The sequence below is a fragment of the Eptatretus burgeri genome, chromosome 1, assembly GCF_056783735.1.
Source record: "Eptatretus burgeri isolate ZD-2024b chromosome 1, Ebu_testis_v1, whole genome shotgun sequence".
Taxonomy (NCBI): Eukaryota; Metazoa; Chordata; class Myxini; order Myxiniformes; family Myxinidae; genus Eptatretus; species Eptatretus burgeri.
This window is the reverse complement of record NC_140961.1, coordinates 73,950,786-73,970,010: the sequence shown is the minus strand read 5'-3', so window position 1 is coordinate 73,970,010 and position 19,225 is coordinate 73,950,786. Positions and strand designations below refer to the sequence as shown.

The window sequence follows — 19,225 nt, the reverse complement described above, 5'->3', positions numbered from 1 at the left end:
CTCTCCCCCCTTAATGTCCTTCCCATTTTCATCTCTGTCATGAGCCAATTTATATATCATCTTCCTCCCACCATCCTCTTCCAACTTGTTGTACACCCCCTCTTCCATATCATTCCTCGCCTTATCCACAGCTCTCCTTTCTGCTTTCTTCTTCTGCCCATAAATATACAGCAACCCTGCATCCGGCTGCCTTCCCCGATCCTTGATCTTCTCTATCCTCTTCCAAACCTCCTTCTTTTCACCAAATGTCCACCATACCTGGTTTCTATCGCTTGGCGATGCACCCTCCCTGACATCTTTCCACACAAAACTTCTGCAATTCCCCTAATTGTCTCTCCATACTTATTCCACTCCTCCTCCAAACCTTCCGCTTCTTCGCTAAATTGCTCACACCTAACCCCCAACCTGTCCTTGTACTCCATGAAGACGTTTCCCCCTACACTTCCCCCACCTAATAATATTCCAACCCCTGCTCTTAACCTCCCTCCTTTTCTCCATCCATACCACAAACACCACAGGCTTGTGCTGGATGGTGTCACGCTCTCCCACCACTGCTTTACAATCCTTAACCCTCCAGAACTGTCGCTTCCTTACCACCACCAAATCCAGTTTTGTTCTATAATGTCCACTTCTTTGTGTGATCTTGTGGCTTTCCCGCTTTTGAAAGAAAGAACTAGCGATGACCATCCCATTCCTCTTCCCCCAGCTTTGCAACTCCGAAATGTGCGTTAACGTCCACTACAATGTACAGCATTACCTCCAGCTCAACCATTTCCATCATCCTCTCCAGTGCATCCCTAAATTCCTGATTCTTCACCCCAGTCCTTCCCATTTGTTGTCCATGCACCGACATGACGCAAAACATTTGCCTCTGTATCACCACCCATGCCATAACTATCCGTCCCTCCCATCTTTCCACCGTGACCCCCTGCTTGCTGATCTTTTCCAATACTATTATTCCCATGTCATTATTCCTTCCATCCCCACCTGCGTGCAACAGCTTGTGTCCTACTACCAACTTCCTCACTCTGTCTCCTTTTCATTTACTCTCCGACACACACAACGCTTCCAAACTCGTTCTCTGCATCATCTCCACCACTTCGACCCCTGCCCTCCCCATCCTCATTGATCCCACATTCAAACCTCCTAGCTGGACCTCACTTCTGAATCACTACCTGCCTGACAGAGTTTGTACCATCTTGGATAATTTGGGACATTCATTTCATCAACCAGCAGCATTTCCCTGGCTGACCTGCTGGACCTACTACCCGAGCTTGCTGTGCCTCCATCGTCAAACACACACACACACACACACACACACACACACACACACACACACACACACACACACACACACACACACACACACACACACACACACACACACACACACACACACACACACCTCTTTCACCACTCACCTCCTCCCCTTCTTCTCATTTTCACACTCAACTCCTCTCCCTCACCAAAGTAAAAAATAGTCCAAATTTTCAAAGTAAACACAGTCAATGCTTTTAACACTCAATTCCCACCCCTCAGTTCAACCCTCGACTCCCTCGTCTTCCTCACACAATCCTCCTCGTCTCCCACGTGCAACCCTCCTTGTTCAGATTCTGCCAAGCCTCACATTCTCAGTCCGCCAGTACCCTGCCATGTAGGGCTAACCCACGAGGGAAAACTGAACCAAGTCCACGGGACCAAGGGTGAAACGCAGTCCACCCCGCCGAACCACTCCACCTCACCGTGGGCCGAGCCATGTCATGATAAACACTAAAATATATAAATTCTGAACACTAAAATAAACCACATGGTGTTAATAGAATACTTACCCAACGCAATCTTCAGAGGGACTTGGTGCGAGCCAACTCTTCTGGCATCAAATTTGTGATTGCATCGATCTGCACCTCTGAGATAAACGTGTTTAGATACTGATTCCACCGTGATTAGCGACACTGATGGTTCTCAGATTGTTGAAAGTGATCAGTGGGATTTTGAAGAAACGATTGAAGACAAAATTAATGATGGGAACGCTTTCGGGGGAATTGTGGATCGAAATCGCGATTCAGACGAAGAAGGTGGAAATATTAGTGAAGATGAAAATGCCGGTCACATGATCACTTCAGCTCGGTAGGGTTTGATTTTCCGTTCAATTGTCGATTTATAGGGGAGTGATTTTGTACTAAATGGTAAATCCGTTTCTATATTACTCGAGAAGAAATGCCCATCATTGCCCGACAGCACAGGTACCGCCCAGGCAGACTCGAACACCGCAGACAAATTGGTGAACGAATACTTTGTCCCACCATCGCAAGCTGACCAGGTGTATTGTATGTTTCGGGATCGTTCTGTCTCATACTTTCCCAGATGCCATTTGTGTCCATGCCGTGTCCCACCGTCATGTCTGTGAGGTGTCGATGTCCCTCCCCAGTGGAGGGGGGAGGAGGTTGGAGAGGGTGTGGGATGGTGGTGGGTATTGTAGGTGTGATGATTGATCGGGGGATGGTGGAGGGGGGGGAGGGGCGCCCAGAATGTTTTCTCGTCCTTGGTCAAATCTCTCGGAGGAGTATATGATATGTACAGACATACTTTCTCTCCACTATAAATAGATGGTGGTTCATTTGATTTGTAGAAATTTGTGTTGATAATCGATAACTATTTTCATGTGCTCTTGTGGTTACTGCTGGGAAATGGCAACAGGTGTTTGATTCACCGTTTAAATTGCCTGTGTACATATGCTGGTAGCTGGGTCGAGACGGTGTTACAGTTTTGAGCAACGGCTGTTTCTTCCGCTTAATCATGGGGATGGCATGCTTTCTCAATCGTGGAGGGTAACCACAACATCTAGCCATCTCTGTTGTTTCATAACGTGCTCCGTAACATGTTCTGAGCACAAAAGCGAACATTTTCGAGGGCCGATCCACACTTGGGTATTGCGGACAAACCCCATCCCATTTCTGGCAAACTCCGGGTGTTTCGGCCATTGGTGAAGCATGAAACGATCTCGGTTTGCATTACGATACAAGCACCAAGGACGCATCGACTTGGCATATTTGTGGAAAATCGAAAATTATTCGCCATTTGAGTGAAATAGTTCCGTGATGTAACCTGTACACGGTACGGATCTGGTGGTCTACTTCTGTCTGTGACATCATGGCTAATCTGAAGAAGAAGAAGAAGAAGAAGAAGAAGAAGAAGAAGAAGAAGAAGAAGAAGAAGAAGAAGAAGAAGAAGAAGAAGATTTTGGCTTTTAATCACAAATTTACTTACTTTATACTTTGGAAATCGGAAAAAGACACATCATATCTATTTCGTAGGGTATCAAGGGATAAGATTAGCGTCGAGGTGGTCGAGTTTCCTTTAAGACGAGGCTTCCCAGTTTTGCAAATGACACAAATCTTGAAGGTTAGTTAGATAGCAGAAGGGAGTGGTAGAGATTCAACAAAGTCAAGGTACTTTCTTGAATTGGGAAAAAGATTTCAGATGTAGTTTAACTTTTTTTTAAATTCCAGTTGTTGGGGATGGGCGAGAACACTCAAAATATTTAACGTCCACCATCTAATGCAAGCAAAACGGATGCAGAGTTTAACATTCATCCTTGTGACTGCACACGCATTGATGAATTGCCAGGTATGTGAAAGACAACGATGACTGTTTATAGCTGAGCCTAAATTCAAACCTAGGTTAGACAACTGGGGGAACAATACCTTTGACCTATCTTGCCAGCCTACGAAGAAACCTGATAAATATGTTTATGATAATGTGGAGAAAAGAAATGCAGGGTTTTTGTGTTTTTTTTCAACAAAATGGACAATGACAGAACCAGGAGCCACGTGCTGAGACGAAACGAGAGGAGGGCGAGGATGGTTGTAAGGTCTATCACTCAGTGATCAGTTAATGAATGGAATAGTCTCTCTGGAAAAGTAGTGGCATTTAAATTTTAAGGAGGCGAGATAGATACCTTGAAGCATTGGGGGGGGGGGGGGATGAAGGGATACATGGAAATCGGCAGGACTGGTCGATATTGCTTAGGTATGGAAGGGTAATTGTGTGCATCGGTAGGGATGGTTATTTCTGATTGGGTCTCATCAAAAAGTGAATGTGCTTTCAATGTTTGTTTCTCCCTCACCAGACAACATTTTTCATCCCTAAACAAAAACACCGTGGTGGTTGTCCGGTGCCTGTCCCCCACTGTTCTCCTCCCCACTCATCCCTTCCCCCCTTTCCAGTGAAATCCAGTTGATAAATTGATAGATTGTCTTCATGTGGTGTTGATAGATCATAGGCATGATGGGCAAAATGGCCTTCTCCTTTGTCCAAGTTCCTTGTATTTCCTTGTATTATGTGGAATGCACAACATTTTATTTTTTGCAACAAGAAAATTTTTCAATTTAGTTTGTCTTCATAATCTATTTCAGGGTCACAGATGAACGTTATGATCCTGCTCCTTTTTTCATCTTTGGTGATTTTAACTTTCGGCTTGATACAGGACAGCTTATTAAGGTGAGTTGTTTGTTCTTCTTGTGCTGCTTTCATAAAACGCTTTCATAAAATGAAGGTTGCATTGATATTACTGTCAGACTCTATCATTCTCACTGTCTGTCTTCATTTCACTTAGATTCTTTGTCCTTGAATCACTTGTTATTTGATTTAACTATTGTACTGTCGTAAAATAATGTATTTTGGGTCGCTAAAAGACCGAAAAGTGGAATTGAGGATGTTAAATAATAAGAATTCTATTGACTGCTGTTAGTGTTTTTGCCCAGGCAAAAGCTTAACTGAATGGAACAAGAGTCCTCTATCTTTTTGTCAGGACCATCTGTTCATCCTCTGTTCCTAATATATCCTGATCATTATTCCTGGCTCCTCCCTAGCAGGATGCAAATTTCTTTGGTACCCACCCTCCTTTTATACCGCATAAATATTTCACTCCCACAGTGGCTTAAATGATAAAATAAAAAAATATTCAAGTTTGTTTTTATCATTGTGGAAAAGACGTCAAGGAGGAAGCAAGATAGCTCGGTTAGTAACTGCTTGCCATTGAGTTAAATCCAGGTTCAGTTCCAAATTTGGTCATACATTACTGAAAAACTACCATTCTCAGGGGCAATATTGGCTGAGTGCACTGTATCTCAGTGCGTACCCTTTTTAGATCATCGTGGAGGATCTCTAAGTCTTACTCACGTTGTTGTTCTTCATCTTCTTGTGGACTTTTTTTTGTTTCACAGCCTACAGTTTTCATCGAAACTTCCTGAAACTTGGCATATATATATATATATATATATATATATATATATATATATATATATATATATATATATATATATATATATATATATATATATATATATATATATATATATGTAAAAATACCCTGCGCAGACAGTAACCATCTCCGATTTTGAAAATTCCTCCTAAAAAAAAGTTATGACGTCAAAATATCTTCGCTAATGGAAATCGCCTAAAAAAATTATCTCCGAAACTAGGCAAGCTTTTTGAATTCTGTTTGCGGGAATCAAACAGGGCATTAGCAGAGATGAATTACCACACATATGATACATCACTATGTCGTCATATCAATTTTTATGTCGTCATATCAATTTTTATGACGTCATTCCTATTTTTTGACATTTTTTGTTTCACAACCCAGAGTTTTCATCGGATCTTCATGAAACTTGCCATGTATATGCAGAAAGCCCACGGGCAGGCAGCAACCATCTCCGATTTTGGAAATTCTTCCTAGAAAAAAAGTTGCCGTCATAATATCGCCGCTAATGGGAATCGCCTATACCATTATCTCCGAAACTAGGCAAGCTGTTTGAATTTTGTTTTGCGGGAATCAAGCCGGGCATTAGCACAGATAATTTATCGCAAACCTGATACATCACAATGACGTCATATTCGTTTTTATGACGTTATCATTAAGAGGACGAGGATCTTCGCTCATTTGAGCTTGTTAGATGACGATGTATAACCAGCTGTCCTGTCTCTAATTTGGTTTTTGATGTTAGAACCCACGATGTCCCAGAAAGAATATGCCATTGTTGCATAAAGTCTTTGCAAGTTCAACATAAATGCAAGCTGGTCCATTCTGCATTCTATAACACCAATGATAATCTGTTTTCTTTTTTTTTTCTTTTCTTTCTTTTCTTTTTTTAGCATTTTGGTTGATGAATGTACATCATTTTATGAATTTATAGAAGGTTATATTGGCTTTGTTCAAAACTTAAGTGCATTGGTGTCTGGTTTTAATGTATGCTCAACAGAGTCTTTATGGAGAAGCACAAATGGAGAGGGAACAGCCTGATATATCAGAGGGCAATGACCGGCTTGTATTCACTGAAACGAATAATGATCACAAGGTAGGTCACATGCCAGTTACGTGACCTGGCAGTGTATGCCTTTGGATGCAACATTGGTTAAATGTATCACTCTTATCTGCTGCTTTGATCTTGTAAATCAAAGCTTGTGCAAACTAAAGGATTACAGGAATGCCAGACTTCTACTGCCAGCATTTGTCTTCCATTTTTCCTTAAAATTGGCTGCTTAAAGTTTCAATGTCAAATTGGTCAATACAAGGTATGCATGCATGTTTCAGTCAACATCCTACCCCTCCACACCCCCTCCCTTCCCACCTTGCTAACACCAAGATAATTAAACATAGTTTAATATCAATATTCATTAAAAAAAATTCCTTGTTTTTCCTTGGTTTGTGAACATATGTCAATAACTTTTCTTTTCACACATTTTCCTTCAATTCCTACCATTATCACATCCATAATGTACCACACAATAATGCTCAAGTATGTGAGCATTTTCTGTTTCCACTTTTTTTTCCGACTACAGTAGTCTCATACTTCAATTTTATCTTTCTTTTTCATGCTGTCCTCTTTCCACACAAAAAATTAGTTATTCAACTCAGTAACAATGGGCCATCTTGTTTCCTGCTTTAAATGCTTTGCTTCGTCATTTCTACAGCAGATGATTCAAGTGCACATTTATTGAGACATCCAAACTTTGTTTTCAAATTTTCTTTTTTAGTTTTAGAGAGAGAGAGAGAGCGAGAGAGAGAGAGAGAGAGAGAGAGAGAGAGAGAGAGAGAGAGAGAGAGAGAGAGAGAGAGAGAGAGAGAGAGAGAGAGAGAGAGAGAGAGACAGAGAGTCAGAGAGAGAGCCAGAGAGAGAGAGAGAGTCAGAGAGAGAGTCAGAGAGAGAGCCAGAGAGAGAGAGAGTCAGAGAGAGTCAGAGAGAGTCAGAGAGAGTCAGAGAGAGAGAGAGAGAGAGAGAGAAAAAGAGTCAGAGAGAGAGAGAGAGAGAGACAGCAGACAGTGATGCGATCAATGTGATCCTTCAATCTTAATGATGTGCGGCCCACGTACCGAAGGCCAGAGGAGTTGATCTCGCTCACGCTTACTGTGGGATTCCAAACGATTTGTCTGATTTCCATATGCAGCATGATTGCCTGGTCGCTATACATGACCTCAAATCCAATCCTGAAATCCTGAAATCCAGATTTGCAGACCAGGTAAAGGCTCCGGCATGGTTATTCTGAATAAGAGTGACTACATTGAGAAAATGACTGTGATTTTGAGCGATCTGTCCAAGTTCGAACATCTGGGAAATACAACTGAGTGTGACCACACATCTTGTTTGGAGAAAGAAATGGCGAAAAGACGATTACAAATCTGCAAATGAAGAGACCTCTCTATGGAGGTTTATAAGACAATTCGACCTGTCGGATCGCAAAAACCAGGGATGTATGGTGTGCCAAAGGATCATAAAGATAGTGTTCCTCTATGGCTGATCCTTTCAATGACTGGCTCTGCACAGCATGAACTCGCCAGATGGTTATGTGAACTATTACAGCCAGCACTGGGCAGTGTCTCAGAACATGTAATTGCAGATTCCTTCACCTTCACCAATGCCATGTGGTCCGTGACACACCAAAACGAAAACTCCACAATGTGATCATATGATATAGCCAGTCTATTCACGAATGTCCCACTGACAGAAGTGATTGAAATCTGCGTGCAACTTCGGTATCATCAGGACTTGACACCTCCACCAATCTCTGAGTCTGACTTCATTAAATTAATGAATATGGCGACCAGTTCTGTCGAGTTCAGTTTCAATGATTCGATGTATACTCAGATTGATGGTGTAGCGATAGGATCCCCTCTCGGCCCCATCTTGGCAAACATCTTTGTCAATTACTGCGAAAAACGTGCCTTTGCAGATCCACATCTTGAGGTTAAACTCCTTCCATCTATTATCGGTGTGTGGATGACATCTTTGCTGTCTTCGACTCAACCTGAGCACGTAAAGTCTTCTTGGCACACCTGAATGCTCTCTCCATCCATCCCGAGAGTTCACCTTAGAGATGGAATGCTTTGGTGTACTTCCCTTCTTGGACGTCTTAGTTGATAAAACCACAGTCTACCATAAGTCTACTTTCACCAGACAGTATACTCGGTGGGACTCTTACAGTTCATCTAGATACAAGATTGGATTGATTGGTATCTTCGTCAATCGAGCAAGAAAGATCTGCTTCACAGATAGACTCCATGCTCAAATTGAGACCATCAAGACTATTCTTCTTGATAGTGGGTATCATAAACAGGTCATCAATATATATATATATATATATATATATATATATATATATATATATGCACACAAATTTCTGAACCCACCAAATAATCCTACAATCAGACCTGGTAAATGTCCTGTATACCTACGTCTACCTTGGAAAGGCAAAGTGTCAATGGTTTGAAAACCAGATCAAACAGACAGTGTCCCATTCTTACTATGCTATTCAACCACGAGTGATTTTCACCACCTGCCGGTTGCTTCCGTCAGTCCAAAAAGACGTTCTGCCCACCTCTCATATAAGTAAGATTATTTACGAATTTCAGTGCCAGTGTGACGCTAGGTCCGTGTGCTGCGCATCTTTGAGATTGAAGGATTGCATTGAACGACACATCCCTTTGGGGATCAGTTGTTGTCAGTCAACCGAACAGACAACCAACTCAGGCTTGTAAGAATGTACATAGTATGACTATTCCCTGTGCCTCTGCAATTGATTACCATTTACTGAATAATCCTCAGTGTGCAAAGCAATATCGTATTGGCCGGTTTAAAATTCGCAGTTTAGCTCACCTTCGTGGAATGGAGGTCACATTCATCAGGTCACCCAACCCTATTCTTTGTAGACAGAAATAATTTGTCTGAACTTTATATCTATTTTGACTATGATGGCTTGACTGTGACTACTGTACCACAGTCAATGTTGAGTCATCATGAAAACCACCCCCCCCTCTCCCCCTTGGGGTATCTTGGTGATTCTTGGTGATTCATCTATTCATTATTCATGACTGTTCATTTCCGTTTCATTTCCGCCTACTCATTATTCATGATGCGCTGTGGTTCCACCAATCAGGTAATCCTGTCCTTTCTTTCTCTCAACCAATCAACGATGAGGACATGACATCGTAACTTTATAAATGAGAGTTTGGTGCTTCCTCTTCATCTGCTTGCAGTTTTATCCTGAGGAGTGCAAGTTGAAAAGCTTTGATCATGTCTATTTCATTGAAATGCATATAGATTTTGTAAAGAAATAGAAATGCTGCCTCCTGGACTTCACCCAGGTCTGGATAAATGGCACAATGTTGAACCAGTTTGAGATCAAAGTTGGTCAGTATTTATATTCAAAAGAGATGTTTCTGTTAACACACACAGTCTGGTGTTTCAATACCCATTTCACTTGAGAGTTCAGCGATATTCAAGCAAAGCCTTGTAATATTCATAAACCAAACAGACATAGCTGGTGTTGGAGAAGGAAATTGTATTGCAGGTCAATCAGAGGAAGAGGCAGGGCAAATACAACAAAAGAAAATGGGGGGGGGGGGGGGTTGAGGAGGTTGGGGAATGGATGATGAGCAAGATACATGAGAATGAGATGAGGAAATAGTTGGATGAAGTTGGGATTGGATGGGGAAACAATATGGAAATTTAGAAAAGGGAGGAAATTTAGAAAAAGCACGGGAGGTGAGGTCTGCAATAAAAACAGAATTAACATCCAATGAAAACCAGTAAACAGGAAAGTATGGAGGGTAATTAGCTCGAGTGACTGAAACAAAGATGGGTGGTGGTATAATGTTGTTTCGGGTTAAAGGACCAAGCCAGTCATACTTCCCTTGGTAGTCCGAGCAGGGATGCATGAAGTCTTCTTCAACAGTGTGGAGTTTGGGGATAATGGAAGCCAGTGATAAGAACTTCAAATTAATAAGATGAATCACTGTGAAGCAAGGATGACATTAGTCGAATGCAAAAAAAAAAAAACCAGAAATAGTTAAGCACTAAAAGTTGCACCAAGTCACCAGTAATGTCAAAACTGGACAAAGTTAAACTGATTGAGTGCAGAGGTGTGAAAAAATATATATTTAATTTACGATGAGGAAAAAAGCACAGCCAAGCTTGGGTGGACCTGCTTTGAGACGGATGGGGAGAGCACAAATTTGACAATGAGGATGAGTTATCCAGACAGGTTGTGAAGACACCCAACTGAGAGGATATCCATCGTATTCCAAGAAAAGAGCAAAGTGATAATTTGGGACAATAAATTTGAAATGTGAATCTTCAATCTGGTAAGATGAAATCAGTCAGAGCAGTGCAATTAACTGAGGCATGTAAGGTAGGCCTTTTACAGATCGGCCTTACACTGGTGGTGAAGTGAAAAAGGAAATAGGAAGTGGAGTGAAATAAAGTATTATATACAGCAATGGAGAGATGAGTGAAGAACAGAGTGGAAATACTTTTCACAAGTAAGAAAGCCTCCACATCTTCTCCTCCTCCTCCTCCTCCTCCTCCTCGTCCTCCTCCTCCTCTTCCTTTTATAAGGGGTGAGGACCAATGGCACCAAGCTTCTGCCCTGCCTTGACCACGATACTCCTCCACTTCCCTCTGTCCTCAGCCAACTCTCTCTCTCTACTCTTCAACCCTCCCTCAGATACTCAAACCTATTTCCCTGTCTGATCTCTTTCCTCTCCAGCCTGATATTCATTTCTTTTCTCTGCTGCCTGACCCACAACACCTCAGTCTTCTCCATACTCATCTCTCATCCCATGCCTCCAGAATGCTTCCTTCCACTCCCTCAATACCTCCTGCATCTCCCACCTACTCTTCACCACAACTGCCAGATTGTCCGCACACAACGTCGCCCCCCCCCCAGAATACCCCTCATGTTTACCTTCCTGCTTACCAGCTGAAAAACATGAGTGGGCTGAGTTCTTCCCTGCCTCAAACGGATGGTCACACTGAACTCCTCAGACATCCTAGGACCAACCAAAACTCTTCCCTTAGTTGCCTTGTACATACCGACCTACCACCAACCTGACTTCTGCTTCCGGCACTCCTATCCATCTCAGCGTCGCCATTCCCATCTCTTTTGGGGCAGTGTCATCGGCCTTCTAAAGGTCCACAAATCCCAATGCCATTTCACCTTGCACCTCCAACCTCTTCTCCACCAGCTGTCTCAGCATGAATACCCCATCCATCATCCCCCTACCCTTTCTAACTTCCTGCTTGTCTTCTCTAATCTCCATCTCCACACTCTTTATTATCCTCCCTTCTAAAATCCTCTCCAGCACCTTCATGACATGACCTCGGAGCATAATGCCCTTATACTTCCCCAGATCTTGAGCATCTCCCTTCTCCTTCCATATCAGCACAATTAACCCTGTCCTCCACTCCTCTGAAATTGAACCCTCTCTCACACACACATACAGGGTGTCCCAAAAAAATGTACTCGCTCTTTAAATGATAATAAATGCGTTGTTTATTCACTTAGAAACAAGATTAGTGGTTGAATGTATAAACGGATAAATGCATGTTTACAGATGTTCAAACTGACGACCATCACGTTCCAAACACAGCCGATAACGCGGACCAATGGATTCAACAGAGTTACGAATTATTTCATTTGGAACTGCAAGACATCGTCTTTCAATTTCCTCTTTCAGCTCATCGACTGTTGCTGGTTTTGAGCCGTAAACCTTATCTTTGAGATATCCCCATAAAAAGAAGTCAATTGGAGTGAGGTCTGGGGAACGCGCAGGGAATTCAACACTACCTCTTCGCCCAATCCATCTGTTCGGAAAAGTTTCTTCGAGATAGGCCCTTACATCACGGTGGTAGTGGGGAGGTGCTCCATCTTGCTGAAAGTAAATCTCTTCGTCACCAAATATCTCTTCGACACGTGGACCGATGGATTCCTGCAGCAAGTTTAAGTAAACATCCCCAGTGACAGTTTGGTCAAAAAAGAATGGCCCTAGGATGCCCAATGCTGATATCCCACACCACACAATAACCCCTGGTATGTTTAAATGGTGTTCCATAGTAACATGCGGATTTTCAGGAGCCCAGTAGGTGCAATTGTGTCGGTTAATTGAGCCATTTAACTTGAAGCTGGCGTCATCACGCCAAACAATTTTGGATGGAAATGCTGCATCTTCTTCGCATTTGACAAGGTACCACTCACAAAATTCAGCTCTCCGGTCAGGATCGTCTTCATTTAGAGCGTGGATTAATTTTGGAATGTAATTTTTCCAATTAATTCGCTTCAAAATGCGATGGGCGCTTGATTTTGGGATGTCTCACGAGCCATTTGTCGTACAGATTTCCGTGGGGATCGGTGGAGGGTTTCCAGCAATTGATTTTCCTTTGCGGGGGAGGTTGATGACCGTGGTCTTCCTGAACGCTCCTTATGGACGTCATGCACACTTCCATCTGTTTCAAACTTATCTCGGATGCGAGCAATGGTGCGTCGCGTTGGTGGATCTTTGTGAAAATGTCTTCTAAATTGTCTTTGCACTTCCATGATGTTTTCGTGCTTCCAGTAGCACTTTATGATCAATTTTCTTTCTTCAAAACCTAGTCGTACTTCTGCCATTATTAGGGTCAATTTGATCTGAAAAGAAATGAAAAATTCAATGAGTTATGAGGAGCCAAAATGTGAGTACATTTTTTTGGGACACCCTGTATTCAACAGCCTCTTCGTCCAACTGACTCCAACTTCTTCTGCTGCAATTATCATCTCTGTACATACCTCATTCATGCCTGGTGCTCTTCCCTTCTTCATCTTCTTCAATGCTGTCCACACCTCCTCCTCCGTGATCTCCACCAACTCCACTTTTCCCTCTACATAACATGGTAGCTCCAGCTCGCTGTTGCTTCATCCCCGGTTCAACAACTCCTTGAAATATCCTCACACTTTCATTACTGCCCCCTCTCTGTCACTAGCCCCCTGCTACCATCCGTAATCACCGCCCCCCCTCCCCTTCATGTTCTTACTGTCCTCATCTCTGGCACGAGCCAATTTATAGATCATCTTCTTCCCACCATCCTCTTCTAACTTCTTTCATGTCATTCCTCACCTTATCCACAGCTCTCCTTGCTACTTTCTTATTTTGCCGATATACAGGTGCATCAACCCTACATCCGATTGCCTCGCTCCATCCTTGATCTCCTCTATGCTCTTCCAAACCTCCTTTTCAACAACTACCTTCGGTACCTCCTCCGCCCACCATACCTGCTTTCCATCCCTCGACGATGCACCCTTTCTTGACGTCCTTTGACACAAAACTTGTGCATTTCCCCTAAACGCCTCTCCGTACTTCTTCCCCTCCTCCTCCAAACCTTCCACTTCTTCACCAAGTTTCTCATACTTGGCCCTCATCCTCTCATTGTACTCTAAGATGACATTGCCCCTACACTCCCCCCCCACCCCCCAACCTAATAATCTTCCAACCCCTGCTCTTCACCTCCCTCCTTTTCTCTATCCATAGCACAAGCGCCACAGACTTGTGCTGGGTGGTAACATGCTCTCTCGCCACTGCCTTGCAATCCTTAACCCTCCACAATTGTCGCTTCCTTACCACCACCAAATCCAGTTCTCTTCTACACTGTCCACTCCTGTAGGTAACATGAGTGAAACTCCTGTATTTTACGGAAATCCGTATTTTTGTAACGACACGTACTGACGTTTCCGTATGTTCGTTATCAGAAAAGTATGCCGCGATTATTGGGAATTGAGATGCTATTCCGATATACTGATTAGTTTCTTATCCCATTTCATCTGGATGGGGTGTGTCGAAGAATCCATTCCTCTCATCAATTTGAAGCATTTATTGAATGAAACATCATGATGGAGGAAAGAGGCAATTAAACAACACAATAGCAAGCAACACGCTTCGTTCTCTTTCCTAATAAGACATGGATCTTGAGTCCTTTTATACAAAGCAAAAATGGGGAGGGGTGACATTGGGGGAAGATATCTGGTGGTACTCAAGATAAGGTACTGCAGAGGCCAGCTTTGAAGGGATGAGAAGGTGATCACTCAAGGTCTTCTTGCAGTGGTTATTCAGAGGTCAACTTGAACACAACAACTTTATGACCAAAAAGATGATAATGGTTCAAAGAAGACATATGGACATGATTGAAGCACACATTCCAATGATACTGAACTCCAGCTTCACCGAGTTCAGGCAGACTTTCGGGTGACGGCCTAGAATAAAACATATACAAGGATCCCTTAATATCAAGTACGAGCAAATCGCTTCTCAAAAGGGGGGTATTAAGGAGGAGGGTTGAGAGAGGAGAGGAAGGGAGAGAGAGGAAAAGAGGAGAGAGGGAGGGAAGGAAGGGAGAGAGGAAAAGAGGAGAGAGGGAGGGAAGGGAGAGAGGAAAAGAGGAGAGAGGGAGGGAAGTGAGAGAGAGAGAGGAAAAGAGGAGAGAGAGGAGGAAGGAGGGCGGGGAAGCTCGGAAGGATGGAAGAGCGAGGCGGGGGGGGGAGAGGTGGGGAGAGTTATGCCTCACCAAACATTCCTATACCATGGCAGGGAGGGATCGAGGACGGGTGAGAGAGAGAGCGCGAGCGAGCGAGGCAGAGAGAGAGAGAGAGAGAGAGAGAGAGAGAGAGAGAGAGAGAGAGAGAGAGAGAGAGAGAGAGAGAGAGAGAGAGAGAGAGAGAGGTATGAAAAAAAAAATAAGAGAGAAAGGTGAGGGGTGGAGGTGGGGTTAGTAAAGAGAATGATATGTTCTGCTTAATGGCCGAACACACACACAAAAACAAACTCATGTCAGAACAGCTGTGCACACGACGACACAACAGAGTTTATAATGTAATCCGCTGGCACATCTGCAAAAACTTTGATGTCCCAGTTCCAGAAAATTTGTGGGAACATGAACCAAAAGAAATCACTGAAAACATGGAAGTACCAACCACTCACATACGACCTAATGATCCCATCGAGTGTGAACATCGAAAACAAAGCATTGCGACCAGATATCATACTTAGGTACAAAAAAAAACAAGAAGGCATTGCTGATTGAGGTGTTAATACCAGTGATTTTGGACTAAACGATGCAGAAATCAAGAAAATGACCAAACACCAAGACCTCAAGAATGAAATGAGAAGATTCTGGAAGCTGAAGAATGCCAAAGTTGTACCAGTGATAGCTGGACCTACAGGAATGATGACAAAGAACCTCACAGAGATATTAAACATAGGGGCAGTACCCCTGGGCGCTCACCTGGTAGTAGCTGGATAAGATGATCAGGCAACCACTGGTAGGCATGGATGACCCACAGAATATATCACGGAGAAGAAAGCCAATACCGATGAATTTTTTTTTTAATCCCATGAACAAACCTTGGTACATTACGGGTGATAAAGGTTGTGGTCAAGTTTCATCGGAATTGTATCTGTAGTTTTGGAGAAGAAAGCAAATACATATTTTGGGGGGTAAACCCCCCTTAAATCCCCTTAGAGCAGATTTTTTTAATATCATGAACAAACTTTGGTACGTCATGGGTGATGAAGGTTGTCGTGAAGTTTCATCGGAATTGTGTGTATCGTTTAACAAAAGAGCAAATTCCTCTTTGGGGAGGCACCCCACTCCCCACCCCCTCCACACCCCCCCCAAATAAACTCCCTCTGTAGACCCCTTCAGACCCCTTTTATAATGCCATCACGGGTGATGAAGGTTTTGGTCAAATTTCATTAAAATCGTATGTGTAGTTTCTGAGAAGTTGCAAGTAGTTGTGGATGGACGGACGGACGGACGACGCACCATCCCATAAGCTCCCCGGAACTACTTTACAGGTAGGTGAGCTAAAAACCATCCCTGGGAATATTATACAAACGAACTGCACTTGGAAGCTGTCCGGGGCTCAGCGACGATCCTGAAAAGAGCCCTCGGCACAAAGCTTTGAGAACAGAAAACTTCACAGCTTGGTCCATGAATCGTGGCCCCTTACTGAAATGAAGGTGGATGCTTTGAGCCTGCCCTGGGAGGACTCCATTCCACATTCTGAAACCCACATATGTAGATACCAATAAACACACACACGCTTGGCCGATATCGGCAATTTTTTGGGAATCGGCAGGTTGGAATCAGTGTGATTATCAACTGCAGTACTCACTGTATTCAACCCAGAAACCCTGAGTAGCTTCCACCGAAAAACAACGTTACATTTATATAGACATTTCAGGGATATGATCACAAACATTATTCCTTATCAACAGCTGCGTGTGACGGGCGAAAAAAAAACTTGGCTCGGTAATTTAGAAAACACGTTAATACTGCAAACGGATTGGAAATCGGGCGTTGTCAAATATATTTTGCTATGAAGCTCACAAAGGGAAACATAACCTTTGTGAAGCAAATCTGAAAACCAAATGCTTTTAAGCCAGGCGTGAGGACAAAGGAAAATCTGATAGAACCTCCATAAGATACGGGATGAAACTTTGCCACCATTGCACCCGTAACAGGCATGGCATGTACACACACCCACAGAGAGTCCATACAGTACAGATCCAAATCTGCCCAAATGTACCACGTCCATACAGAGGAAAGCTGTAAACATACCAATACCTTGTAGTAACTGTCGACTGTACATCCCGATCAGGACATAAACTTCACTGTACAGCTCGGTAAGTGGCTAAAGCACTCAATCACTCCAACTGAATGCCTGGCTTGGCAAACAATTAACCAATTGCCCTCGATACAACTCTGCACCCGGAAACGCTCGTGCAAAGTCTGAATTGGACAAATCAACACTTTTTGGGGGAGTCGGAACTGATGATACTTTCAAATCTGGAGCTTGCATCCAGGCAAATAAACATGGCTGCTTCAAACCCCCAGGGAGGTTACCCAGGAAACGCCTAAAGACCCCAGACAACGACGTGGCTGAGGATCGCCTGATGAAGGGTATAATTAAATAAGGCCGTTAATTATCTTCAAAAGGGATGTTTTAACAAAAGGGGTGTTTTAGTTGTCCCAAACACCCAATTTTCACTCTTGCACTTCCTTGGAGTTTTCTTAGTATGCACGCAAAGTTTCAGGCTGTTAGGTTTTTATAGTTTTGGAGTTATGGAGGACACACGCACACACACACACACACACACTGACACGCACGCACACACACACACACACACACACACACACACACACACACACACACACGCACACACATTGCCTTTTATTAGTCAAGATAATAAGCTTAAAGAGAATATAGAAAATTATATTCAACTGAATATATATATTGTTACGAATTCTGGCCCGCCTGGCGTTCGGGCGATTGCGTAACTCCAATTGCAACCGCGTCGTCCACCGGACGGACAATTCAGTCGTGACCCTCCTGGAACTATCGCCAGGAGCCAGTCACGGGTGGGGGTTTAACCTCACCTCGATCGTGCCAATTTCCCACCTGCGCAGGATAGGGTTGCTCACTAAATTCGACCTACCTAAGTACCTGCGCGAGTAGTTGACCGGGCGATCGTACCTCGCCGCAGGTCGGCCTAGGACACGAACTGCTTAAGCGGTCCGTTCCGTGCTACAGTGATAACCGAGCGGTGTTATCGACGACCTCGACGGATGTGATTCTGTTTACCGGGCGTTCAAAACCCTCTACTAATTTATTCCGCGATTCAAGATGTTACTTTCAAAAGGGAAAAAGACGACGAACGGGATACATTTCACACAAGGACATTTATTTTAAAGCACATATTGCACACACAACACAAGTAAGAAAGTCATGCAATATACAAGCAAGAAATAGAAAACAAAAGCAATACGACCGACTATAAGCAAGGATCCATTTACATGCACAGTTACTTACACAGTTTCTACTTGGCAGGACACGGCGTCACAGCGTGTATACAAAAACAAAGAAAAACCCTCCCCATCGGCAGGGAGGTAGACGGGGTTCGTAAACCTTTATGGCACGGGACCTGGAGGACCGAATGGGTCCCATGAGACCGAATGGTCTTACCCGCGCCCTCGTGGCGCGACGGTGGGCAGGTCGCGACGTCGACTCCCCACGGCCTTGCGTAGCCACGCCTGAACTCGGGCCCCTGGCGTGGTCAGCAAGCTCTCTCCGGCGTTGCTGCTGGTGCTTCCACGACCCACAATCAAACAAGCAAAAGACTGAAGGGCAGAAGGGGCTTCAGGACCAGAGAGAGAAGCCCAAAACGAAGAGTCCAAACGAAGAGGTCCATACGAAGGGAGGGAGAAGGGAAGCCCAAGGGGTGACCAGCGCCACGAGACCAAGAACGAACGAGCCAGCATGAACCGAGAAGAGCCCCCCGAGCCTCGCGTCTGTTCGCCTTTTGTAAAGCGGGGTCCGCCCTTTGCCCTGCCCCGTTTCTGGCTCCATCTCCCTTCTAGAAGCTTCCCAAAAAGGGGCGTGCCCTCTCGCTCCCCCCTGCCCACGCCGTGCGGGGGACGAGGAAAGTCAGTTTTGGCTCGGGGCCAGGGAATTATTCCCCCAAAATCAGACTCCTCCTTTACATGGCCTTTGACCCCCGCTTGGATCGCACCTCCCCCACACCAAGCGCGGGGAAGAACAGGCGGGAGAATCAGGCGGGAAAAAAACCCCACAGGCTTCACGAGTGCTTTTTGTTCTGCCATTCGGAAGCGGTTGTTGAGAGCGGCGTTGGTGGTGGTGGTTGTGGGGGTGGTGTGAGCGTGGTTGGCGTTGTGGCGTAGTTGGTGGTGGCGGTTGTTTGTGTGGAGGTTTGTTGCAATGGTGGCTCAAAATAACGATAGAAAAGAAAAACGGCTATCTCAAAGCGTCGCAGCCCGATGAATCACACGAAATCCCTTTAAACAACGGTGGGGAACTATCTGCACATAAACTTAGCATCATAACTGATCTAAGGAACCTT

The 19,225-nt window shown here is 44.1% G+C and overlaps 1 protein-coding gene across 7 annotated transcripts in view; it reads left to right on the top strand.

Moving 5' to 3' along the window:
- INPP5A (inositol polyphosphate-5-phosphatase A) overlaps positions 1–19,225 on the top strand; it is a 215,471-nt gene that overhangs the window by 155,501 nt on the left and 40,745 nt on the right. For all 7 annotated transcript variants that reach the window (XM_085888374.1, XM_085888406.1, XM_085888389.1 and 4 more), the window contains 2 exons: positions 4,416–4,500; positions 6,264–6,359. In XM_085888374.1, the coding sequence (XP_085744500.1) occupies positions 4,416–4,500; positions 6,264–6,359 (181 nt within the window). The remainder of the gene's footprint in view (positions 1–4,415; positions 4,501–6,263; positions 6,360–19,225) is intronic.